The sequence below is a fragment of the Zonotrichia leucophrys genome, chromosome 14 (assembly GCF_028769735.1).
Source record: "Zonotrichia leucophrys gambelii isolate GWCS_2022_RI chromosome 14, RI_Zleu_2.0, whole genome shotgun sequence".
In the NCBI taxonomy this organism is placed as follows: Eukaryota; Metazoa; Chordata; class Aves; order Passeriformes; family Passerellidae; genus Zonotrichia; species Zonotrichia leucophrys.
Window position 1 is genome coordinate 8,860,899 of NC_088184.1, and position 26,818 is coordinate 8,887,716.

A 26,818-nucleotide genomic window follows, 5' to 3' on the forward strand; every position below is an offset into this window, starting at 1 on the left:
GATATTAAATTCTTACTTTTATTTTTTATTCAGCTCTGTATTCACTTGAGATGAGTCATTCTTCCATTGAGCTCCTTCCAGGAAGGATTCCCCACAATCCTGAGAATGTTTCTCTTTCTCTGAACTATTAAAGTTCTTTCTCTGTTATTACAGTTTCCTTTTGGCTGAAATCCTCTTTGATTCCTCCCGAAGGATCCTTTTAAAAAAAGGAAATGCAAGAGGAAAATTGCTTATTACAAATGTTCACAAAGACTCTAGTAATTCTTAAAAAAAATAATAATAAATTTAAGATTAGTTGAAATGCAGATTTTCATCTTTTCCAACTAAGGAACTTGAGGTCTTGTTAATGAGGTCAGAAATAGTGCAGCTGTTGCTAAAATGCACTTGCACTTTGTTTTCAAACCTTTTCACTGGTTAATGGCAAAGTTTAGATGGAGCTTTGTGTGAAGATTTAATATGAACTTAGAATACCACGTGTGCTGATGGGCACAAGACTGTCTTTGTTTGGCAATCTCAAAAGAAATTCCCCTATTTATCTTGTTTGTGTGTTTGTAAATGCCCTGAGGTGAGGATGAGAAATTATTTAAAGAGGGAAGTTCATATCAAGCACTGTACTGCAAATGGTCTAATATTGCAATCTTCTGGGAAAATATGGTAGGTGTCAGGAAAGGGTGGAAAAAGTGAACAGATGAGAAAATACCAATTACTTATCCCTTTTGCTACACAGAGCATGGTTTTGAGTGGTATTTCCTAAGGTGACTTTTTTATTTATTCTCTTATGTGAAATGAAGCATGGAGGAGTGATAGCAGAATATACAGAGCTCAAATATTGCATGTAAAAGCCTGTGTAGAACTCAACAGATCTGCTTGAAGCACAGCACTAAGGAACATGCAAGAGGCAGACATCAGGTGTGGGCTTTGGGTATTGGAAAGCAGAATTTTGCAGTGATTGGGTGTCTGGTCCTGCTCTGCAGCCTTCAATACTAGTCCAGTCATCTCTCTCCAGCAGTAACTACATATTATATTGAAGCACTGAATGCCAGAGGAAATCAAAGCCTCTGGTGGAAACCAATCTGCAAACTTAAAACTGTTTCTCCACCCACAGCCAGTTTTCCTACCAAACTGAAAAGAGTGTTAATAACAATTAACGCTGTGATCCCACTTCATGCTGGGCAGAAAGGGGCCAGGATTCTTACACTGGGTGGACAGTGTCTCCATTTACACGTCAGGATTTGTTCTGTTCCCTGTAGTTCTCTGTGTGGAGCTCAGTCTCACTGCTCACTTTTAGCAGTGAAGTGTCTGTGATTAAATAACAGGCAGCTGTGGGACAGCAAACACTGCTCTGATTTACAGTGCAGAAAAAAGGGTTAAGGAACTGGCAACAGTCACAACCACACTGCCCAGAGAAGGGACATCCTGTGCTCTCATCTGTGCCCTTCTTTTAGGAGGAAGAGAAGCTGCACTGAATGTAGCAGAATGAGGTGAGCAATGGGGATTTGAACAGCTCTAGCTCTGACACAAAGCTGTGGCTTTGTTTCTTCCAGCTAAAATGGTGGAAAAGGTGTTGCTGCACACCTGCCAGGGTGCAGGCTCCTTTGTGCTGGCTGCCAGAGCTGCTGTGTGACTCAGGGATGACACCAGCACTGGGGATGAGCCTTTGTGTGACAGGAGCAGGGATGTGAGTGGGTGTGTGCCTGTCAGGCTGTGCTGCAGGGCTGCAGCTGCTGTGGGGATGGCACCAGCCATGAACTGGCCAGAGCCACCCCAGCACTGGCACAAGCAGGGACCAGGAGGGAGATGGGTTGGGATGGCACCAGCCATGATTCAATTGGCACAAACAGGGGACCACAAGAGTGATGGGCTGCAGCCACCTCAAGGACGTCTCATAGCTGGGAACCTGCCTGGCTCACACAGCAGATCAGGTCTGGATCAAATTCCTACCTCCTCTCCTGCTTCTGCTCTCATCTTTCTTTGTTCTTCTAAGAATTCAGAGAATGCCTCCAATGTGCATTCCCCAGTATAGGCCACTTCCTGAAAAAGAATTAAAGTATGTAACTGTACACAAAATTCTGGAAATAATGGCAAAATGGGAGGATTTGGGTTCTTTAAACTGACCAAACTCTAGAATTTTGTGCGCAGTTAAGAAAGCAAGGTCAGAGGCACAGCAGGTTCCAATATTATATGAAAACTGAGTGTAAAGAAGAATATGTATATTCCTTAGAAGAAAAGGATTTTTATACAAAACAACCATTATTTTCTGGTATTAGTTTGGGATCCTGCCAGCTACTGACATCAGTGGGGGTTTTTTGTGCTTAACAATAAACATTGGCAAGATATTCTGAAGAGCAGAGTCTTTTAAGTGTCCAGCCATGCTATTCAAAACTGTTCAAAGATTTTGAAGGAAATTCAAATTCTGGAATAGTTTTGAAATGCACTGTTGCACAGCTTGAAAGAAGAGGATGAAGATGAACAGTAACTTTAATTTTCTTATACTGCACCTTAAATTGGGGATTTCCTGAGGATTTTCTTCTGAGAAAGTTTAATGAAAGAAGTAGTTTCAGTGTGTCGAGGCACCATATTGTATTTTAAAGATTCCTCCCAAAAAAACCTTTGCTCTCTGGAAGCATAAAAGGGTTTTTGCACAAGTTTTTTAGAAAAAAGTTGTAGAAGTTCATGTAAGTGACACTGGGAACTGTCTGCTGTTATCTGAGTGTATTCAGAAATAGGTGGAGACCAATTCTCAGCTGGGTTAAGCTCACTCCCACTGAGACCAATAACGTTTTGCTGCTTTATAAGGGTTACTCTTACACCTGATTTGAGTTCAAAGGGCTGTAATGAAAACACGTCCACACTGGTGAGTTCACTAAAATTGTACACTTTTTGTATACTAAAATTTTGGTATTTCTATTCAATTTTAATATAAAGTGTGGCAGCTTTGAAACTACTTTTTAATGGTTTTAATGTTTGTAAGTTTAAGTTTCTCGAGAAAGATTATTTTATTTCTCCAGAGGCAATTAACATTCTCAGCTGAGTCTTGATTTTATAAACTCTGATGATGGCTGGAACAGCAGTTTCTCTGAGCCTGAAGATCTGTAAAGGCAGAGAAGCAGCTGATTCCTGCAGTGGTTACTGGGGATAAGTGTTAACATTTTCATTGCAGTAATCTGTGCATGGGAGTATGTAAAAGTTATTTTTCTCACTTAACCCAGAGAAACAGACACCTGCAGGAACCTGCACTGCTAGCCAAGCACAAGATGAAATCTCTGCACTTGAGGGATGTAGTGCAAAAACATGGTGCACAAGGAAGAACTTGAGATTTCAAATACCCTTTAATTCCAGAGTATTTTTAATTATGACACAATCCCTTAATAGTCAAGGAAAGTTTTTACTGGTTTGGGGATTTTTTTGTTTGTGTATTTGGGGTTTTTTTGCAAAATGACATTTATTTTGAGTGTTTCAGGTGTTTCTGTTTTTCTTCTAGAAGAATAAACATTGTGTGAGTGTGCAGGACTGCAGTTCAATTCATCAGAAGTTGTGCATGCACATCTGAGAGGAATATCTCTCAGAGATTAAATGAGGACATGGCTAAATGTCTTAGAATTTAATTTAAGTTTACTACTAAGAAGAAAAATGAAAAGCTTAGTAATGCCTTAATTATAGCGGTATCTTTTTTTTTTTTTTTTTACTTCAGCAATATTTTCTTTTTAATTAGATAATCTACATAGATGGAGAATGTAGCTATTTAATATTTTTTTGCCTCCACTTTCAGCAGCATTTTCTAATTATTGTGTAACACAGCTGATTGATTAGGTAGCATACTGCAAAACTCATTGGTCTTGACAACAAATATTTATTACCAGTGGAGGCTAGGATATCAGAACGAAGTAAAATTACTGGCTTAAATGTATAGAAGAAAGGTTTTGATTTGGGTTTTGTGAAAATGTAGAGGAAAATAACAGGAGCAGTAGCAACATTTTAGAGACGTTTATCATACATGCTCTGGAAATAACTGGCACAAGCAGTTCTTTCAGAGAACTTCTCTTGTCATGGTTTGAAGTAAAAAGGCACTGCAGTCATTGGGAGGTGTCTGTAAATTCACTCCAAGCTGAGAGTGTTGCCGGAACCCAACAGGCTGATTGGAGATGGTTAAACAGCAGGATGTGGGGCTCTGAGGACTTGTAGTGCAAGGGAGTAAGTGAGAAAATAGAAGAGTTTCCCTCACGTATAGGATGAGGCAATAGAAGGGTTTCTCCATATATAGGATGAGAAAATAGAAGGGTTTCCCTCATGTATAGGATGAGACAATGGAAGGTTTTCCCTCATGTATAGGATGAGGCAATAGAAGGGTTTCTCCATATATAGGTTGAGAAAATAGAAGGGTTTCTCTGATGTATAGGATGAGGCAATAGAATGGTTTTCCTCATATATAGGATGAGACAATAGAAGGGTTTCCCTCATATATAGGATGAGACAATAGAAGGGCTTCTTTCATATATAGGTTGAGACAATAGAAGGCTTTCTCTCATGTATAGGATGAGACAATAGAAGGGTTTCTTTCCCCATATAGAGGATGAGACAATAGAAGGGTTTCCCTCATGTACAGGATGAGAGAATAGAAGGGTTTCCTCTCTAATTCAGGTTCTTGGCAGCAATGCCTACTCAGAAGCCAGTGCTGAGCAGAAAGGACCAAATCTTTCCTAGTGACAGGACTCCTTTCTCCCTGGGACACCTGTGCACAAGCCCCCTGCTTGCTGAGCCTCCCCAATCTCCCCCAGAGGTTCTCACCTGGTGATGGGCCCCAGCAGGGAAGAGCGTGAAGAAGGGATAGCGGTCCAGAGCCACGGCCAGGATGTCGTTTGCTGTGACATCAATCTTTGCAATCATTATGTCTTTGTGGCTTTCATATTGCTCTCCCAGCTTGTCCCAGACTGGCAGGAGTTTTCTGCACTCATGGGACCAAGGGGCATCTGCAAATTTAAGGATAAAATTGTAAGGACACAGAAGTGCACGTGGTGGTGCAATCACTGGGACCTATCTCGCCCTTCAGGTTAACAGGGTTTGTGGCAAATATCTGCTTGAAACCATTTGCCCTTCATGAATTTCACATTTCCATGTAGTGATAACTAGTTATTCACTAACACATTTCTGATAGCAGTGCTGCTTTAGCTCTTTTTAGCCTCTCATGACTGTAACAAACACAGAACTTGGACTTTGCTAGAGGGGTGTGCCTGATAACCAGTGCAACCCACCTGAAGTCTTGCATCATTCCCTTGTTGAACTTGTCAGAACTACAAAATACTTCCTGCATAGTAAAATTAACTGTACTATGCTAACAAATAAACTACATTATGTTGACTCTAGAAAGAGGAGTTTGAGTCATGGTGCTGTTTTGACTCAGCACTGCACTGATGCAGGTCACCAGAAAAGCAAACTGCTGAGAACCCAGTGTCCCTTTAAAAAGCTCACAACACAGTTGCAGTCGCTCAGTCAGGATAACAATGCTCACACTTGGTTCCCACAGAATTAAAATTTCAGGAGCACTTGACTGAATACAGTACATTCCCTGCCTTCCATTCCAGAGGACTTGGTTCAGTTCTTGCTTAGCTCATTCAGTTTGTTCATGATACTGAAATGTAAAAATTACTCCTCTGAGTGACACAGCTGCAGCCAGCAAGGAGGGTGGCAGGAATGTCCTACCTTTAGGAATTTCTGGAATTGAGGGCAGTACAGCTAGTTGTCTATACTGCTGTTAATGCTGTGTGTTTGTTTTACTGAAATTACTGAGGCACAAACTAATCCCTGCTGGCTGGTACAAGGATAGAGCAGAGGTTTCTTGTTGGAAAGAGTCATGTAAGGAAGCCACATCCCTTGCAGACAGAGGAGGAAAAAACGAGTTACAATTTCCAAAACCACAATTCCTATCTGGGATTTAATCCTAGAGCATTATAAGCAGACAATCTCAGTTAACTCTCCTTCTGCCCTGGGAAGCCTGGCTCATGCGTTTCCATCGTACAGCACAATGTTCCAGTGTCTTGTTGTCTTACAGCACAGAGATTTCGTATGGCCTTGACCAATATTTACTGAAGAGATGCAATGCTACTCAGTGCAACACTAAGTCAGCAAAGGTATCACAGCATTTCCACAGATATGACACAAATTTTTCTTCAATTCTTTCCAGAAACACTAAAAATTCATTGAGGTCAGATTCTGTAAAGTGCAAAGATTAGTTTGATATATAAGCATGAGCTTTGATTTTTTTCCTTCCAATTGATCATGTTATAGCAGTTTAAAATCTGAATTCAATGACAATACTTACAAAACATAACAAATACAGTCATGGTCTTATTGAAGATGACACTGTTGAAATTCTTCCCAACAAGCACTTTGACAGGCATCTTGTCCCAGTCTTGTGGAATTTCTTCACTAGGGAGATGTTGCTAAGCAGAAAAAGAAACATTGCTGTGAAAGTGCAGGGAACATTGAGAAACTGTACTCTGGCTCAAGTTAATGTGAGTCTGATGGGACGTTACCTAATGTGCTCTGTTGCTGTCTGATAACTCCTTTCTATCATTACATCCTGGTCAGCCATGGTTCCCCCTCCTCTCCCTTCAGCAGGAGCTGGGATCTCACACCCCAGGGTGGTTGGTGCTCAGAACTATTTGTCCCTCTCTTGAATACAGACTCTGTAGCAGACTGTCTGAAAATGATTTTTGGAATACAGTTGTATTCCTCATCCTGAATTCTGTTCCAATGTTCAGAAGCTGGACTACTGAACAGTTTATGTGTTGTGGGCCTTCAAAAGTGATGTAAAACACACCAGGAAGTGTTCACTGCTGCTTAAATCTTTGCTTTCACCACCAGCCATGGTCCCCACATGACTTTTACAATTTAGAGTGCAGGAGCTGGGAATTTCTCTTCTTTAACACCACGGCACAGTAACAGAAAGGCACATGTGCCCCATGGAAGCAGATCTTGGTGAGGAAGGAGCCACCTCCCCTCTGCTTCCATCCCTCTGCTCCCTTCCAACACTAAATACAGGATCTACCTACTCACATTTCTTAAATTCTGCCTGCTCTCAGACTGCTTTATCTTGTCTCCCTGTAACTCACCCCTAGGAGCACTGAATAAGCACAGCATTTTAATGCATTTTTCACACGAGTGTGATGATGCCTCATTATGGCAACAAATGCTGTATTTACCATAGGGAATGATCCCCCTGGGAGAATTCACTTTGCTAAACTTGCTTTAAACAAATACCAAATGTTAATCCCCTCTGAAACCATCACTTTTTGATTTACTGGATTTTCCTGTAACCTTAAAATCTGTTGCAATGATTGTTTGCATCTCTCCCCAGCGAAGAAAAGGAAATATCTTCATTTTTGTATTGGAAAGATAGAGGCATAAGGAGTTTTTAAACCACTCAAATAAAACAGCTGGCATCAGTTTAAATTTTGGGCATAAATGATCAATCCAGGATTTACATTGGAGGACCTATAGTCCACCTCAGTTGTTAAATACAGAGGGATGCTCAGTCAACATCTGTAGATGGTAGATTAATGAATTAGGGTGACAGTAGATTAATAAACCAGTGATCACAACAGGACACTGTTCTAATTTAAAAAGGGGGTGCTCTGCCAAGTTTTTGCTGTGTTTTAGCTGGTGTAGTAGAGAGCTGTCTCTTTAGGAAAGAACATACCTTTGCTTTTCCATGTAGGTAGCTCTGGCAGAATTCTCTCAGGTTCTCCACAGTCACCTCATCCGCAGGCATTTTGTATCTGGCCTCGCTGGTGAGATTGAGGATCCTCACAGCAGGAACATCGATGTCCCTGATGCGGAAATACTCAAAAATCCGTCCGTTCCTTGCTTCACCAGTATCCACCAAAACGAACAGTATCTGGTGATAAAGAGAGAATACTGCACCTGGTTGGGCCTTCCAGCTTTGGTTTAGCCATTCTGGGGAAATGGACTGTGGAGCTTGGCAGTGGAGAAGGATCTAACCTTAAATTCAAGGAACTGTGTTGGATCATTTTTGATCTCAGACCAAAACCCAGAAGCTCTGTGGACTTTATTACACCTTGATCCTAGTTAATAACAAATGCTAAAGCAGACAAAAGTACTGAAGCTTTTCCTTCTGTCTCTTCACAGTGGTTTGCTATCACATCTTTCAATAACACTTCTAAATTACCTCCCGTAGAGCTTGTTACTCCTCTTCATAAATCTTAACAGGACAAAAGAGCTGAAACACCTGTAATCCATATGGATTTACCAATATGGGATATTTTACTAAAAGGTGAATTACTATTCTTCAGTGTCTCATGTACCTGGAGCAGGAGTAGCACCATGGAAAACCAAAACACTTTTGTATTGTGTATACTGCCTATAACTGTCTCTATACATGAAAACATGTGGCTGCAGGCAAGGCTATGCATATACCTTGCAATATTCCACAGCTTTTATAGCTCCAGCCATTTCTTCAGGCAATATTCTGAGATCCTCATGGTATTCCCTGGTAGAGCCAAAAATTGCCAGAATTTTGCTAAAACTACCTTTGGCTGGAAGACACTCCCAGAAAATTATATTTGTAAAATCTGAAACAAGTTAATTTGGAGCAGCTGGAATTACTGCTCCTCTTTGTGGTCTTTGTGTTTTAAAAAAATCACTTCCAAGTGAAGTTTATCTTTCAGCTTGTCCTTAACAAATTCAGATAATTGTTACTGAAACTGTTTTTAAATGGTTGGTAGCATTAGAAGATGGACTGACAGCAGTGTATTTTTACCAGTTATGTTGGTGAGTGGTTTTCCACTGATCTTTTGGCGTTCCCATTTGCAAATCTGGATTCAGAGTTACAAACCTTTCCTCTGAATTGTGCAGCAGCAGACTGGTAGTTTTCGTAAATCTCACTGAATGTCTCCGAGTTCATTGGGGTGAACAGCAGGATGTGATTTTCAACAGGGACATCAAAAATCTTCACAGATGTCTGGGAAACAAAAGACTCAACATCTGCTCCACTCTTTGTAGGCAGAACAGTGAATCAGAAGCTCAGCATATCAGTATCCCTAGGCTCTGCTATTGCAAATTTTACTTTTTAACTCAGTTCTCAGTCATTTCCATAACCATTGGATTTTGTTTCATTGTTTTAAAGCAGATAAAGTAAGAAGAATCAGCAGCTGCTGAGAGGGTTTTTTTTTTTTCTGTTCCAGGAAAATCCTCATAGTTATTCACAGATTTTTACAGTCTGAAGGGACTGTGATCTTCTAGTCTGACCTCCTGTATAAAACACACAGAAGAATTGATGCTGAAAGCACAGGGTGGTGTTACCCAGGGAGGCCCAGCTGCTGCAGCTGTGGGGGCAAGACCTGGCTGGGCACTCCCTTCCCTTCCCTTCCCTCTGGCATCAGCATCTGGGATCTCCCTCCCTGCACAGGACTAACTGTCCTCTCATGCCACCCTACAATCAGAGGCAATGGGGTGTCCCCCAGGCAAGCAGGGATTTCCATGTCTTTCCATTCCTACCCACACTAGCAACAATTTCTGCTGGTTTTTTTCCTTCTTGCCCTGGCCCAGAGCTCCCTGTGGCTGCCTTGGGGTGGGGTGTTTGGAGCCAGGATTAGGGACTGACCTTCCAACCTCCCACCCCACTTCTCTGCTGCAGAAGCAGCCCAAGCCTTGTTGTTGGCCCCACAGGAGAGAGGTGTTTGCATGCTCAGAACTCACTATTCCACCAGCCACTCTTCATCTTCTCTAGGAAAATGCATCTTGCCAGAGAGAAGCATCATTTGGCCTGGGTTAGACCAAGGGCTGCAGGCTGGGTTCTGCTGGCATTTTTAGATGTGTTTAAGAGTGGCCTTGTCAAATAAGCAAAGACAATTCTCACTCCCTAAGGTGCAGAGTAGCTCCCTGGGTCTCTTTCTGCATGGATTTCTTTCCTTCTCCCATAGTTTTTGCTAACACAGTGAAATGCACGTACCTCAATGTTATATTCAGTGACCAAATCCAAGGTAAAGGTTTTGATTATCCTTGTCAGGCCCAGTTTGCTCTGCCTACCATCTTCAAGCATTTCATTATGCACAGGTTTTCCCTGGACAAACAGTGAAGTTTGTGAGGTTGCTGGCCTTACCAACTATAGGAACAAAATGAGAGGCTTTAAAAGCGAGAGTTTTATGATCCTCAGCAACTGAAATTCCATAGCTTGTAAAATGAATGTCACAGCTAGATTGCAGAACGAGATTACAGCTAAAATTCAAGGTACAGCTGACAGTTTTAATTTGTTCAGTAATGTTTACATACTGAAAGATCTTTCCTACATCTGTACACACTATCTATGAGATATGCTTGCTCAGGAAATCATGGGTCTGACTACTACCTAGTCTAAATATTGCTGCTACTCTGTGTAGTTTTGGTTTTGTTGTTGGCCACTTCTTCTGTTGTGGACTGGAAGAAATTTTCTGGTCAAAAGCAACACACAAGAAAAGAGGCGAATCTCACTGAACTTTGGCAGCAAATGTTGATTAGAATGCAGATTGGAAAGTAAAGCTTTTATATCCAGATCCTTAAGCATAAAATTTATATACAACCTGAAAAATTCCCAAACTGCCTTTCCAAAGCCCACAGCTGTCACCAAACCTTACCTGCTAGACTTTTGTACTCCTACCTCCTTAAACACAACAAGAGAGTTCCTTTGGACACCGTAGTTGGCACAGACCTCCTCACTGGCTGTCATCCCAAAAGGCATCTCTGGCACATCTCTGGCTGTCTCACAGAAAACTTCCACACTGTCATTGTGAAGTTCCTAGGCCCAGAATGAGCATTCATTAAGACTTTGCCCTACATCCTGCTAAGATGTGTAGGAGTTAGAGCTCCAGGTGAAGCAGGCCCCTAAAACCCTGTGAAACAAAGAGCCAAGTGTAATTGTAAAGTGGATAATGCTTCCCAGGATTACCTCTAAGGGGGATCCCAGGAGTGCTGAGACGCAGCTTGTGCTGGCTGGCCTGGGTCAGCAGGGATGGTGAGGGGTCCCCTCTGTCCTCCCTGCCCTCCCCTGGCACTGCCACCCTCTGCAGAGCCTGGGAGGGATGGTGCAGCTGCTGCTCCCCTGCACAGCTGGCAGGAGGTGAGGGGTGGCAGGAGGGCTCTCTGCTCACTAGAGGAGCTGGCTGGCACATCTGGGGCTTTTGACTGAGTGCTCTTCAAGGCAGGGACCTTGACTCCTGCATCTGTCAAGCAGTCACTGTGCTGTCCACCCTCAAACTAATAGTAAATAAGCAGGATGAAAGGCAACAGCACTTCCAGATTTGATTTAATCAATTATTTCATGCTAGATGAATAGTAATTTATATGCTGAGACCTTCCAACACATCCTGGCACTCATATTTGTGAGCAATCTGTGAGTAATAGAAGCCCAAATAAGGCTCCTAATTTGCTTGGACACTGTTTTGTTGGCTTTTACCCATTAAATTTCTGACATGCCCTAGCTCATGCTCATCTGTTATCATTTCAGCCCTGAGCAAAGCCAGTGTCCAGTCAAACACATCTGCAGGCAATATCTGCTATCAGGGTGGTTCAGGGAACTCTCTGGCATCACTGTGATAGAAAGAGCTTCTCAATTTCCCCCAGCACTGGAAAACTGCCTCCCTTCCTTCCTAAAAGGCTGCAAGCAGATTGCTGCAAAGCAAAATTCTGGGCACTGAGCATCTTCACAGTTTGTCCTGTTATGTTCCATGTGCTCACCAGCTTTGTTACTATGGGGCATTTTGGTAATGAGCCCTGTTTTCCATATCCACAGAACTTGGACTATCTGCTGTAGCCAGCACATTTGGGATATTATCAGTTCAGGTATGAGTCCAGACATTGTGCTTTAACTGGGCAGAGAGATAACAGAATAAAAGTCTCTTTAGTTAGAGAAAATCCTTGATTGAATTTTCAGATATTAAAGATCTCAAGGACACATTGAAAAAGCAGGAAAAAGCTGTTTCTATTTTACTCACTCTGACAGCATTTCTATTGACTGCTGATCACTAGCATTCAGCCCAAATCCTAAGAACCTTATTCTGCTCTGGAAAATGGTAGAATTTGCTTGAGAAAGGACTACATGTGTTGGATCATATACAGTGGTAATACTTTGTGACTTCCTATCCATGCAGATTTGGCCTTCTTCACATCAGGAAAATTTGGGGGAGTTTGGCAGAAGGCCTTTCTCTGAGGATGCAGGAAACACTGCTGTGACCAGCCAGGGCTGTGCAGACGCTGCTGGAGCACCCTGCTCTCAGAAGCAGGTCTCAGGGTCTCTGTGCCCAGGTACTGGTTAAGGAAATGTGCTGTGGTGTAAGATTTCCTAATTTCTGCCTCTGCTTGTCTAAAAGTGTGAAAAAATAGATAGAGATTGTTAATTTTTTTTTTTTTCAAATGTAGACAAACTGAGGGTCTACATTTTTCTGGTGAGTTCTTGGTCTTTTGGATGTGTGGGCTCTGGTGGCGATAGCAAGCAGTATACCCCAAAGCTGCAACAGAACCAGCCTTTTGAGTTTTCCAGATAATTACCCTAAAGAAGCCAATCACTGCTAAATCACCAGCTTTTATGATGGCTTCAGCCTGATCAGTAGAGTTGATTAAAACAGTGCTAGGTCCTGTTCTTCTTTTTACCCATGTAATAAAGGCTGAGGCTTTTCTGACTCCTGTGGAAGGAAAAGAGAGTTAAAATGAAAATCAAAATGAATGGCAGAAATTTCTGTGCAATCAGAACAGAGGCAGTGGAGGTGCAGAGGATGCTGAATACAAATGGACTTGGGCTCCTTAGGACTGAGGTCCAAACTGACTGAGAGGGGGTTTGAGGTATCCAAGTTCAGCCTCAGGTTCTGGTCACCATTTAAACTATTGTGACTCTAGAAGACCAACAGTGGATCAGCACAGCTTTTACTGAGACCTCTGCAAATGGTTTTATGTCCAGTTAAATGATTAATCACACATGGAGAGGAGAGATGAGGAAATTCAGACAGGTAGGAAACCTGTCCTGCAAGATTTCATGTGTCCCAAAATCACAGTGAGCTATAAAGTGCTATCGACCTAAGGTTTAATCCAGAATGACTTCAAACCAATTGCAGATTTTATTGAACTGTTTGTTCAATTACATTAGGTGCCAAAATTGTTCCTTTGATGCTGCAGGAGAGATCTGATAGGCACAGAGACGTGCTAAAATTCCTCTGTGGGGCCATAGCATCACTTCAGTTTAGACATAAGAAACAAAGCTGAAGTGTCAAAGTTGGCATTTAGTTCTGGATTGTTCCATCTTTTGGCTTCCAAATTACTACTACCAGTTTTACTGAGATTATAGTCAGTCTTTATTTGGTAAACTGTCCTAAGCTTTCAGAAGTTTTAAAATATTGAGTCTCTTTAAAAATTACATTTTTAAGCTATCGTGTTTTCAGAGGAATTTGAGGTAACAAACTGAGGCTCAGGCCATTAAAATCTAAGCTCTTTCATCTCTGTATGACAGACAGGACCAGAGTAAGTGTTAATTAAAATCATACATTAAAAAGAAAAAGTTAAGTGTTAGAGTCACGATGTATGGTACAAGTGGATTATCAGAGATGCAAGTCCTGCTACTGTGCATTTTAGCAGTCTGACAAGATCAAAATTGAGTCAGACTCTTTTACTGCCACAATTTTGCAGCAGACAGCACTGCAACTAGTTTAAAATAATTCCTTTTTTATAAGAGAAGCAGGCAGTCATCTGCTCTGGAGTATATAGGCTGCAGAACAAAGTGCAGAGCAGTATCTAGTGGCCACATCGTGCTTGACTTCTGCTGTCTAAAGGCAGAATTGAAGTCTTGTCACTTATGTCAGTGCTGTAGCCCCTAAGCATACTTTCTGTGTGGTTAATCTTTCTATTGAGTTCCTTTACTCAGCCTATGTACTGGCCAATTTCTGACCTTGAAGTCATTACTGATGATTTTACAAAGCCTAGAATTTGGCTTTCATGTTATGTCCATTGCCAGGAACACCAATCAAAATTTCCATCTTCCATAAAGAGTTTAATTAATTTATTTATTTAAGCAAGGTCTGCAGGTATTTTTGTGCCATGAAGTATGTACCAAGTCATGTATGAGAAGTCACTGGGTGGTGAGTGGTGAGTGCACATTTCCAATTGCCAGAGCTCAGTGGCTGAAAAGCCAAACATGTACTTTTTTGTTTTACTGTGTAAAACATGTTTTACTCAGTGTTGCACATAAACATTTACCAGTGAACAAAATGTAATTTAAGCCATTGTTGGTGGCACATGCTCTCCAAATGATTGGTGCTGTCTGCCTTGTAAAGAGCACAGAGCAGCAGCCAGTTTCCCAGTTCCTGCATCTTGCTAGAAAGTGTGCCTGAAATAGTAGCTCTGATGCAGGGCAGCTGTGTGTGTGTGTTACAATCCTCTGTTCTCACTGTTTCACACCAGAAAATCTGCCAGGTTCACCAGTTTAAGAGAGGTTTTCTTGTCAATGCTGTAGATTTAATCAGAGGCTGAACGTGGGGGTTTTGCTTTCAGGCATCAGCACCTCTAATACAGGTTCAGCGTGGCACATCACGCTCTCGGTGGCATTTGTGCAGAGGCTGCTGTTTGCACAAGTCTGGGTGCTGGGAACTTGGTGAGAAATCCAATAGCAAGGAGGAGCAGGTTGCTAAAAATACTGAGATCAGGTTTCAGCAGGAGCCACTGGGGGCTCAGCAGTTAAAGATATCTCAGCACTGGGTTGTGTACAAGTTCAGGAGGCAAACTTTGAGTTCCTTTTTTTGTTTGTTGTATTAAACTTGTGACTCACCTGTATGTGCTCAGAGTACACCAACAGGTGCTTGGCCAAGTCAAGCAATTTTTATCACCTCTGTAAAAGTTCATCATTTTATGAAAAACATAACCTTTCTTGTATGTACTGAAAGTGAACAAAAATGTTTAATAAGACCTGGATTTCTGGGATTGCTCAAGTCTGTGGTTGCCTTTGCTTAATAACTTTCTGTAAAATACTTCAAATTATTCCATGTTTTATTCTAAGCCACATATGAGCTCCCTCTGATGGCTAAATGGCAAAATTATTTTCCTTAGCTTAGGAAGTGGTTCTGTATGTTAAGGACCCAGAGAATTCCCAGTTCTTAGTTACATGAAGTGTTGCTCCAGCTTGTTTCTGTAGGCACACTGCCCATGGGAATTGTAGTGGATCAGCAGAGTAATGGAGCAGTTTGGGGACCCAGTTCTTGTTTGGCATAAGTCATTAATGTTTATTGTAATAACTGGGAGTCAGTTGTCTTGTTGGGGTGATTCTGTACTTGGTGGAAGAATACCAGTAATTAATTGGACTGTGTGAACTTAATAGAGAGAAGATACTCAGTTATGCCCTTGGAAGATGAATTCAGATTCAAGTTCCTGTATTGGTACAGAAGCAATTGCATATTTAACACCATGGGCAAAACCAGCTTCCCACCTTGTGTATTTTTATCTGAGCATCTATATTTTTCTTCTCAGCAGGGTAATAGATGGGTACACCCTGTCATTACGGATCATTATCTTATCAGTGCATGAGACAGTTTACCTTTGCAGTCTATGGGATCTTCCCTGCTGCCATTCACAAAAAATTTCACAGTAGGAAAGGCTTGAATATTAAATTCTTTTCTCAAGTCATGTTGGTGTGTCACATCAATTTTGCCAAACTGGATTCTTGGAGCTTCTTTTTTAAGCTGTCGTGCAGCCTCAGCAAATTCTTCAGATAAATTCTGAGAAGACTGAGATAAAGTAACATCTGGAAAAAGCCAATCAAAAGCAAATGGGTTACATAAGCCACAGTGTGAAGCTTTCTAGTGGAGGCTGTTGTGTCAAGTGGTAGCTGGAGGGTTTGAATAAGGTCTTCTATGACTCAGAAGTAAATGAGGGATTATATTTACTTTCTTTGTATTGATGCTGGTTTTTCACTACTCCATATGTCCTTGAACCAACCACCTTGAACAACCAGAAACATTTCAATATTCTTCTGTTGGGAAAATATGTGGAGCAATTAAAAAGTAATTTGACTGACTATGCTGGCTATGAGTTTAACAGAGGTGAAGGACAGAGTTAAATATTGCTCACATTAGGACTCTGTGATCAGCACTTCACTGAGGCAAGCTTTTGTAATGCAGAAAGCACTTTACCAGAGGAGAGATGGAGGAAGGAAAGAGAGGAGCAGAGTGTGGTGTTTGAAAGGTGTTTGAAATATTTTGCACAAATACATGTTTGAAAGGACAGGTATTCCTCATGCTGTCCTGTGTGCCAGCCCATCTCCAGCTCACATGGCAGCTGTGTCTTTGGCGGAAGGAGAGGGGACATCCTAGGCTGGCACTGGAGCTGTAAAGTTAAATTAACATTAATAAAGGGCAAGAGAAGGAAACCAGGCACACAGACTGCTCTGCATTCCAAGACAAGTAACAGATAAAGGTCTGGAGCTTTATATTTTTGCAGCTTGGGTTGAAAAACCCAAATTTTGATTGAAATCAAGATACTCTGTCTTGTTAATTTTTTTTATTATAAAGAACAAAACTTATTTCTTCAGATTATGCACATAAATTTTTTTGTTTCTTCAATATACTTTGCAAATAGGAAGAGATGAAGAACATGCAGTTAAACTTGGTTTCACAAAATTTGTTCTTTTGTGTATATATAGCTGTTTTTGTGTATACACATGTTCAGATATATAACTGCACAAGCACATACACAAACACCAAAGCTGTTCTGTTACATAAATGTAAAAAAACAACTGTCTTTTATTCTTTCACAAAATAGCAGATGCACTTCCCTAGAACATACCTTGTGAAGACATAGCCTAATGTGGTTATAACCAAAAAGTAAATGGACATTTCTGTAAGAGTTCTAATATATGAAAGACAAATCCATATTCTAACTCAGTGCTGAGTTACATTCCTTGCATTATTCATCATTATCCTTGCACTGAATCCCAGCCATCAGTCATTTTCTTCCACCTTACTGTTGCAGCAATGTGAATATTAGCATCAAATAATGCTATTTTCTCCAAATATTGAAGTGATAGTGCCAGGCCCTTCCACATCCAGTCACAGACAGACCCATCTTGGCAGAGGCTCACAGGACCCTGCACTGGCAGAGCTGCTCCAGCTGCTAATATGCCAGAGGGTTCCTGTTACTAGAACAAAACTTAGAGTCTGCTCAGGGGATACTCAGATACCATGTGATGGAGAGAAGGTGGTTCTCTAAATAAAGTAAATAAGCCTGAAGACAACAGTCCAAGCCCAAGTTGTGTTCTAATTGCCTCTAAAATTAGTGCTTCATCAAATAAGCTTATTATGATTTTTCAAAGAATTTTTACCCAAACTCTGATTTTCTGTTTCCAATTGATAAAAATGGTGTTATGAATCTTTCCCTCAGCAGGATTGTAATTTGTTACCTACTAGCACTAAAAAAAAGGGGAGGAAAAGTATCTCCACTTGTACCTGAATATGCTCTAGAGACAACAGCAGAAAACCTGCAATGCTGACCTGTTAATGTAAGAAATTGCATGTCTACCCTATAAAAATACCGCTGCTTCTAGGGACACCGAGTGTTGAGCCTTTGTGAAGTATTTTTGGTGAAAATGATTGCAAAGGTGGGCTATTCGATAAGACATGGAGTACTTGCAGTGCAGTTTGAGAGTGCTGATACACAGAGACTGCAGGTGGCAGGGCTGGCCCAGAGCAGGTACTGGGCTCTCCCAGAGGGAGGGTGTGTGGCTCTGGACAGAGTGGAGATGGAGCAGCAAACCCCATAGCAAACCAGGATCCAGCAGCTTTCTGTTAATTCTAGGTCAGTGTTTTACACCAGAGGCAATTTCAGTACAATGATTCCTTTCCTAATAACCTGAGGTTGCACAGCTGTTCTACCACAGCTGGGAAAGTGGAAGCTGAAATGCTTTTTGCACAGTGAAATAAGAGGGGCAGAATAAACTGTTGGTGAAACAGAAGCTGAAGTTTCACAAATACAAAATAAATATTAAGCCTAGACATTAGACATTTAGGTAAATTGTCTGGGGGGAAGAGGGTGTAGGATCCATTTTTCTCTGAAATATTTTCATTCCAAACAGATATTTTAGGAATAATCTTTTATCACTGAATGGCCTGAGTAGTCAGAGTTGCAGCTAACTAGAATGTAAGCAGCATGCTAGAAAATGAGAGTTGCTAGAGTTGGCAGCTCTGTGCTGCAGCTGGGAGAGGTGCAGGACTCCTGCAGTCAGAGACAGGAGAACTTTAAGTACCATTAACCTGCTAACTGTGAGACACAAGTTCAGCGGGAGAACAGACAGATAAAAACTGTTTCCTTGACTACCCAGAAATCATGTGGAAACATCCATCATGCACCTTTCCCCTGCTTTCCTGAGTGATTAGACTCCTCTTCAGCTCTCCATCAATTCCTTTTCATTCCACTCATTCTCTGTTTGCCTCCCAGGTGCTTTATCTTTCAAGTCGTCTGAGTGTTGCAGGAAATCATCACTCCTTTTCTTTGGAGCCTTTTCTCGAGTTTTGTTTGGCTTCCTCTGGTTTGGATTTTTATTGACACCGATCACTTCAGGCCGTGGGATGAGGAAGCAGCTGCTGGGGCTAAGGTGGCATTCCAGGCTCCTTAGCCCCATTCCATTCCAGACTCGAGGAGCATCAGCAGGGAACAAAGCAGACACGGAGGAGGCAGCAGAGCTGTGACAGGGTCACCAGGGAAGGAAGGCAGTGTGGATGGCAGGACACCTGTGTAAACCAGTGTGCTGTGCCACAGCTGCCAGAAATTAGAGGCCCTTCAAAGGCTGTCAGCTCAAGAACAGCATTGTATTAACATGGGAGAATGTTTCCATATCAGTAGTTTTGTAAATAAAAACAAGGATAAAGTAAGGGTTTGAAAATTGAAAGTGGGAGGAGAACCAGATATATCCTGTATTTCGACTCTTCCCTCTTCAGTGCATTGACAACCTGAGTAAGCTGCTACTTCTTTTTCATGGTGCAGTTTACTGAGCTAAAATATATTGAAATGTGGACAGATAAATCTTTTGCTGGCACATGAATGTGTTTAATGACCCTAAAGAATTCTTGAAGTGGGTGTACATGGAAGCACAATGAGTTAATTTTCCTTTAGCTAATTGCTGGTGTCCTCCAATCCCATTATTCTGTCTGAACTGGTGGTTTAGGGATTGCAGCAGTCATTGTGAATGTGCCTGTTGTCCTGCCAGATACTGATTTCCTGGCTGTTCTTTTCTGACATGGTCACAAAACCATTTCAGCAGTCCCATTTCTCATCTGTGCAGGCTGCTTTTACAGTTGCACTACAGATATATAAATTTCTCTGTAGAAGAGTCTTGAGATGAAGGATAGATTCACATTTAACATATCAGAGTAGAAGGATGTTAATCTTGCTGCAGTTGCAAGCTTGCTTCTGTGACCTTGAATTCTCCTCTTCTTCTAGAGTGAGATACAGCCATAACCTCCTGTGCTGACCTCTCCACTTCTTAACTAAGGTTTGCAGTTCATTTGAGATTTCCTTCTATATAAACATCAGGGTTTATTCTAAGTTTGGATTATTGTAAGCATTCACTAAAATAAGCATGTGAGAGACACCTCCATGAGGGACTCATGCTAGTAAGTAATTCTGCTGCAGGTAACTGCAATTTCTTCTTAATAACATCACCTTCAGCTTTTGTGCCTTAAAAAGGAGATGTTTGTCTTCAAGAGTAACCCTCATCTTGCCTATTAAATGTCATTATCTCAGTCCCAGGTTGCAGGAATACTGTGGCTGACCCAGTGTCTCTGTAGATGTACAAATGTTCTGCTAGGAAAGGTAAACATCACCTCCTCATAAATGGGAGCATGCTTAGCACACAAAGCAGCAGCACAATGTCTGCACCACTTGTGTGCTTGTCTTTAGGTTATCCCCATGTTTATCTAGGATCTGAAAACTTTTCACTGGAAAGAACAGCAGCAGGCATTCTCAGAAGCCTGTGGAATCAAGCATTCACTTGGGTCTGTGTCTTTCCATGAATTCTTCTGATAACTTGGGGGAAATGGTGTTAGCACGTGCTCTGAAGGCTGTGCTTTTGGCAAGTCTACAAACTTTATTCTCTCTGTGATAGGCATATTTGTCAGAGTGATAGAGACTTTTTATGGTGCTTATTTGCTTTTCTCTGCAGTGAAAGTCAACACAGGGACTTCTATTCAGGCAGTGTGCAGTGTAAACACTGAAACTCTCCCATGCAGGCAGCACTGATCTGAGGTTTACCTTCTGCTGGTGATGAGTGCTCTGAATTTCCTGTGCTCAGAAGCATTTGTGTGGAATTTTGATCAGTTTAGTGTGGACTGGGAGATGCCACAGCCTGCAGCAGCAGAGCACTTTCAATGGAGTGCTGAGATGAGGTGCTGGGCAGGACTCACACACTGCTGGGTGATGCTTGCATGGCTTTCAGACATGTTTTGGTGCACAGAACAGATAGGAGGAGAGAGGAAGAGCGCTGGGTTTCTGGATGAATGCTTTGTTTTCACTCTCAGCACTTGCCCTGTGCACTTTGCCCAGCTCCCAGCTCCAGAGGGATCCATGCATTGCCTGGCTGAAAGTCAGCATGTATTTATAGCAACCCTTCCTGAAGGAAGGCAGACCTGGGACACTGTCAGGGTGGAACTGACAGGTACTAAAAGGGTTTGGGCGTCACTGGGTAGAAAACGTCAAAGCCGACCTCACCTGACAAATACTGTGGGACTGGTAAGTAAATAACAATGCAACAGGGAAAGGCTTTCTTGTTTTCTTATCATTGAGAGGTGATCTAAGGCACAGCCTTGAATGAAAGTTTGTAGCTCAAATTTTTCTGGTGTTGGTGCAGCACCAGAAGAAATCCTATCTTCTGGGAAGCCTGGGATTCCTTCCCGCTCTCTGTCTCTGTGATCTCTAATGAGTCAGGAAGAAAAAGAGCTCAGGTCTCACATTCATTCTGGGTTTCTGAAGCTGATTCCTGGCAGCCTCATAGATTTCCTGGGTGATCTGGGCAATATTGTTTTCTCTCACATTACCAAAGTTTCTTTAATAGTTCCTTGTTAACACAGGTTGTTTATTTAGATAGACTTTTAGAAGTAGCATATAAAAGATATAGGTTTATGGCTTTTCTGTGCAGATCCCATCTTTAGTCTCCTTGTGCTGGGCAATGCAATTATTACAGCAAAGGAATCAGCTCGCTCAGCATTGTGGAGTCAGGTTTCCTACACCCAGGGCAGTGTCCCACTGCAGGACAGTTTGTCACTGCCCCAGAGGCTGTTCAGTGGCATGTCCCAAAGGGAACCATAGAGATTGAACCAGTGATTCCCAGATGATGGATCAGTGCTGTGGAGCTCATCACTCCTGGGAGTGACTCCATCATTCTGTCCAGGGACTGTGGATGCCTTTATGCTTGTGGGGGAAAGGCAATCCAGGAGTTTTCAGTAAGGCCTTTGATCCAAACCAGAGGGTGATGAGGATCACTGGAGCAAGGTGTGTTTGGGGAGCAGAGCATCATCTCTGTGTTTTGGAAGATGTGCTGGGGAAGGGAAGAGTCTGTTTGTCCTGCCTTTCGGAAGAAGCCATGTGTGAGGGAGGTGGGAGATCAGAGAGGTCCAACATTCTGCTCTGATGATGGGGCAAGGAAGCCTGGTTTAGACCCCCACATCCTTGGAGTGCCCAATTCCCTGGGCTACTCTATTCTGAACAATTCTTCCTCCATCTCCTGTCTCTTTCTGAATTCTTTCATGTCTGTTTTCTGCTCATACTTGGTTGCAACCCTGAAGGGTGATGCAATATCTCCCTGTTGATAATTTCTGCCTGTACCAAGAAAGTTTGTTTACAAACTCTCCTCTGACCTGGTCACTTGGATACTGTGCTTTGAGACAGCTCTTACAATACAGAATACAGAATGACTAAGGGTTTTTTCTGGTAAGTTATTTTTTCACCAAAATTATGCATCTTCAGAGAAATAAAACAGTATACAACTGCAGATTGAATTTGGCAAATAGCTTTAAATCCTCCACTATTAGTAAAAAAAACTTCCAAAATTTCAACACTTTCAGTAGTATCTAAAAATTTAAAACACTACGTTTTAAATAATTTTCTAATGTGATTATTCTGAAAGATTAAAAACACTTGAAGTTTTATAACCTTGCTTCAGGATTAATGAAATGTTTGGCATGATCCAAACATATTTTTAGTTTCCTGAATCTGTTAGTGTATTTTAGATTTTGTTCTTGAAAGTACAAGTGTTTTCATTTCAGGCTGACCTACACTACATCAGTATTATTATTAACTTTATTGTCTTCATTATATTCTTTATTTATGTTATTATCAGTTTTATTGTCTGTTGCTATAGTATTATACTGTATATAATAATATATATTAATATGAAAATTAAATATTTTATTCTATATAATATGTTATTGTTGCTATTATAAAATATCATATCATATCAATCATATAATATAATATATTATATTTTAGATCCTATTTTATATTACATTTTATATAATATTTTATATTTTATACTATAGTTTATATTATATTTTATATCATATTTTTAATTTTATTTTTCTTTTCATTTTTAATTTTTTAATATTTTAATTTTTTATTTACTATTTTTATTTTAATTTTTGTTTTACTTTATTTTAGTTTATATAATATTATATTATGTTTTTATTATATTTTATTTTTATTATATTTTACTTTATTATAATTATATATCAGCAGTAAAATTCCCATTTGGTAGTGATGCAAAAGACCAAATTAGATGCACTTCTGCAAAATTAGGATGTTGCCTTAATTTTGAATATCCCTTCCAAATATGGAACAGTTTGGGGGCTGAGCTTGTGCCTGTGTCTGGCACCTGCTGCCAAAGGGGGTCTGGTTTGCAAGTGTTTGTGTAATTTAAGGTTAAGGGGATGTGCGCACTGAGCTCAGGGAGTTTGGCTCAGCAGAACAAAGTCAAGCCCAAGCAAAAGAAATTAAGATTTTGCTGCCTTATGCTGATCAAAGGGTTTCTGCTAGCAGCAAGCTGTTGGCCAGGGCAGATCCCTGTTTGGGGCATGGGAAATTATGCAGCATCTGAACTTTTAGATGGGTAACATCACAAGGATCTGCCTCTTGGCTTTTGCCTTTGCGATGTACTTGATGGCCAGACCTTATAACAAGGTTGGTTATTCAAAAACCCCACCAGTTTTGTCCCCCAGGAGGAATGAACATGAACCTAAAAGAAGCTCCACAAACCTGCCTCTACCTAATCAAGCGCTCCTTTCAGGGAAAAAGGACAATATAATGTAATTACAGATATCAAAGTATTGTAAAAAGACAATCCCTGAAGCCCAAATGCTCACAGAGGAGAGATGCCATCCAAAAAATCTCATACAAAGTGCTGATGAAAATGCAAGAGGGAGAAAAGTACTCTCTGATTAACTTTTGTTTGGTTGGGTTTTTTTTTTTTAATATGTTTTACCCATCACTGCTGTGAACACACACTTGCAAAATTAGGCAGTGGAGGCAAAGAATGCCAACTCAGCACTGTCTTATGCAGCAGACTGGTACTTAACCACCCCAAAAAAGAATAAATTACTGTAGTTATGATCAGAAATAGATACATAGAGGAAACCAAAACAAACAAGGACTACTAGGGGACAAAGCAATGGTAAAACCAGCATTCTTGAGTGCCCCAACATCAGTCATTCTCTGCAGAGCCATCAGAGTGAGAGAAGGGAAATTGATACTCACAGAACTTCACCAGGAGGTATTTGGTTTCCTTCAATGCTCTGTCAAAGTTGCTCTTTTTCAGCAAGAGGATGTGGTTCTCCTTCTTTATTTTGGGGAGCTTGGTTTGCTTTAGCTTTGCTTCATTTGGGCTTATGCTCTCTGCTGCCAGGAAGCCTGTGAGAAACAACAATAGAATAAGGGAAAATGGATGTGTCTTCATCTTGTCCTGCCTTTATGCAGATATTGAGAAAGAAAAAAGCAAAGGAGCATTAAGCAGTAGGGTTTGCTGCTCAGATGCCTGCAGCTGTATCAGCCAAACCAAGAGGCTGATAAGGTTGATAAGTTTGCCGCCAGTGGAGCCAACTGCACCTTTCCATGGGAAGATTAAATTAATTAAGTACTTCCTCATCTTTAGTAGCGGTTGGGGGGGTGGAGAAGTTGGGATGAAGCATGGGGAAGTTGGGTTTTCTGTGTCTGAAAACAACGCAGGGAGAAGGTGAGAGAGCACAGGAGGGAACACATGCCTGCAGAAGCACCAGCGGGTTCCAAGTGTGCTGGTGTAACCAAACACCCTTCTCTCATCAGGGCTGCAGACAAAGCAGCAGGTCAGGTACCTGGCACAGTATTTGAGGGCTGCTCCTCTGCCTCATGTTTGCTTGTCTTTTGCACTCATGGATCTACTAATTGTGGGACTGAGAGTGTGCTGAAGTCAGGGGAAAACTCTCCTTTCTTTGCACAGGTAACTTTAATGTCTGTAACGCTTTGATGTCTTGTCTGTGAGGCTCCCTTCTGTACTTGAGTGTCAAGTTGTACCTCAAGTAAGATACTGCTTCGTGCATTAAACCAGAAGATTGTGCCATTGGTTTTCAGTGGTAACACAGTTTTCTGTGCAGGAAATGGAAGGGGCTAAATGTACCAATTCATCCTTAAGATTGCTATCAGATGTGCATGAGAACTATGAGGCCTCCCTAGACAGCCCTTTCAGAACATTTAAAAAAATATTTGACAGAAATATTGAGATTCTTGACTGAATTTATATGGGTTCAATTCACTATGGAATTATTATTTCTGTAAACACCTGCGAGTCCATAGTTGTAGTAGAAATATCTTTGACCCTTAAACTCTGATAAAACTTGTGAACTTTACCCCCAGAGCTGTAACTGGTAGAGGAGACCAAGCACAAAGGACATAGCATTTCAGTGGCATGAAGGACAGAGCTGACTTGAAAACAGGTGGGTCTGGATTAGTAGAATCAAGAAGAAATTCCTTCAATAATGACTCTTTCTTCTTCTTGAGGAGTATCAAGTGATTCTTTGCACCTTGTGCCTTTAGCAGACATTTTATTTAGGAAGGCACCACTAAAAAGAAGGAATGTTCATAATGGAGTTTATGTGGTAGCCTCCATTTTCTGTAGATGAAGGATCTTGGGGGGCATATTGCTGCAATTTATTCTGGTTTTGAATTTATTCTTTTTATTCTGTGAGTGGGGCTGGGTTTCCAGCAAACTCTTTTCTATGAGGCTCAAAAGCTTTGTGTTGTAATGCACCTTGAGATTCGTTCCATTAGTACTTGCAGAGTGTGCCTAATGAAATCAGGAGCTGTGTATTCAGGCTGCTTGCAAGATAAGATCACACATAAATACAGATTCAGCAATCAGGTACTAAAGGAGAAAAAGAAGCAGAAAGATAAGAGTCTCCCATTTGACTTTGTGGTCTCTTTCTCTTCATAACAGCTCCTTTTCAAAGATGTCTTTCAAGCAACATACTAGTAAGGTTAAAAAGCATCTCTCAGAACTGCAGGTTAAAACTAACAAGGCCGGTTTGAGCTGGGCAGGCAGTGTTTAAGCTCAGAGCACAGCCTAAGGCTCCCAGAACAAAGGTAGGATGGCAAAACAATTTGCTGAGAGAGCTGGTTTTCCCCTGTCTGCCACTGAAACAAATAGCCATCAACTTAAATCCCTCCTGGAAACCTCCTACCAGGAAAGAGGCTCCATCCTGGAGAGGGTTCCTAACCTCTGTGTCCTGAAAGGAAACTGCAGAAACAGGAGGATCATACCTCTGTCCATCCTGCCAGGACTGATTTGCAAGGAGGAAAGGACTGAGACTTAGTGGAATTGAACTTGTGGAGAACAATGTTTTCTTTTAGACACAGAGCAGATACGATCACATTCTGTGCATTTCTTCATCAGTGCTAGCTAGCTAGCTTTGGCTTTCTTTTTGTGCTTTGTAGTTTGAGACCTGTGGGAAATCTGCCCTCTGCAGAAGTCACAGTCCAGTCAGCAGGAAACACTGGATTCAGGATCAATAATATTCTAGGGCCTTCTGCTTAGTTACCACTCACACCATGTGGCCAAGAGCCATTGAGATGTGCCTGACATGTGCACCTTCTATCTCAGTTTCTCTGGTTTGCCTCGCAAATGCAGTGATTTCAGAGTGATGCCAGTTACTGTTGTTTATTGGCATTGAGCACTGGAAGCTCTCACTACACCTACTCTTGCAATAAATAATGCAAAGGTGAAAGTAAGAGCATAGAATCCCTGGGAGACAGGTATGCACTGCTGGCTGTTAAATAATGACAACATCACAGCACAAAAAAGTTTAAAAACAAAGCTGATTTCATAGAACTGGGGAAAAATTCCCTTAGATGTATGGGTACGCCCTTCAGGACTTAATTACACTTAAAACAAGTTTATCTTTTTATTCAGCTCCTGTGAATGAAAACCAGTTTTCTTGACTTTCAGGGTTGGGCTTTAAATACCTGCGGCATTATCAGTTCTGTCTCTTCCACATGTACCTGTATTTTGTGTAGGAAAGACTAGGAGAAACTGGAAATGTTGGCACTTTCTTTGCAAGTTTATTTTACAACATGTATCTTTTCCAAAACTGCAAAATTCAGCTGAAGTGCAAAGCAAATGGAAGTCTTTGGCGCTTCACCTTTGCTCACCTACTGTCTGTTTTGTGTTTATTCCATGCCCTCAAAGAAAATAGAACTCATAAGAAAATAAATCAGAGATTCATCAGTTTTATTGGTGCATAAATTCAGTGTGACTCGCCATCTAGTGCAGGTTTAGGGCATAACA

The 26,818-nt window shown here is 41.3% G+C and overlaps 2 protein-coding genes across 7 annotated transcripts in view; one reads left to right on the forward strand and one right to left on the reverse strand.

Moving 5' to 3' along the window:
- PDILT (protein disulfide isomerase like, testis expressed) lies at positions 1-25,804 on the reverse strand. The gene is made up of 11 exons (XM_064726315.1): positions 25,795-25,804; positions 23,761-23,913; positions 15,563-15,769; positions 12,538-12,671; positions 10,652-10,789; positions 8,852-9,010; positions 7,697-7,894; positions 6,317-6,437; positions 4,786-4,967; positions 1,942-2,031; positions 1-196 (listed from the first exon to the last, which is right to left on the reverse strand). Exons 1-11 carry the CDS (start codon positions 25,802-25,804, stop codon positions 128-130), a joined length of 1,461 nt encoding a protein of 486 aa, XP_064582385.1. The 3' UTR covers positions 1-127.
- Positions 1-26,818, forward strand: part of LOC135454023 (acyl-coenzyme A synthetase ACSM4, mitochondrial-like) — a 46,693-nt gene that overhangs the window by 10,788 nt on the left and 9,087 nt on the right. For 2 of the 6 annotated variants that reach the window (XM_064725700.1, XM_064725705.1), the window contains exons 1-2: positions 20,661-20,745; positions 24,892-24,971. The exons of 1 other annotated variant lie outside the window; for it this stretch is intronic. The gene's annotated coding sequence lies outside the window, so the exon portion shown is untranslated. Of the gene's footprint in view, positions 1-1,375; positions 1,482-20,660; positions 20,746-21,862; positions 21,943-24,891; positions 24,972-26,818 lie in introns of those variants that run through there. 3 more of the 6 variants (XM_064725701.1, XM_064725704.1, XM_064725702.1) reach the window with 3 other exon arrangements.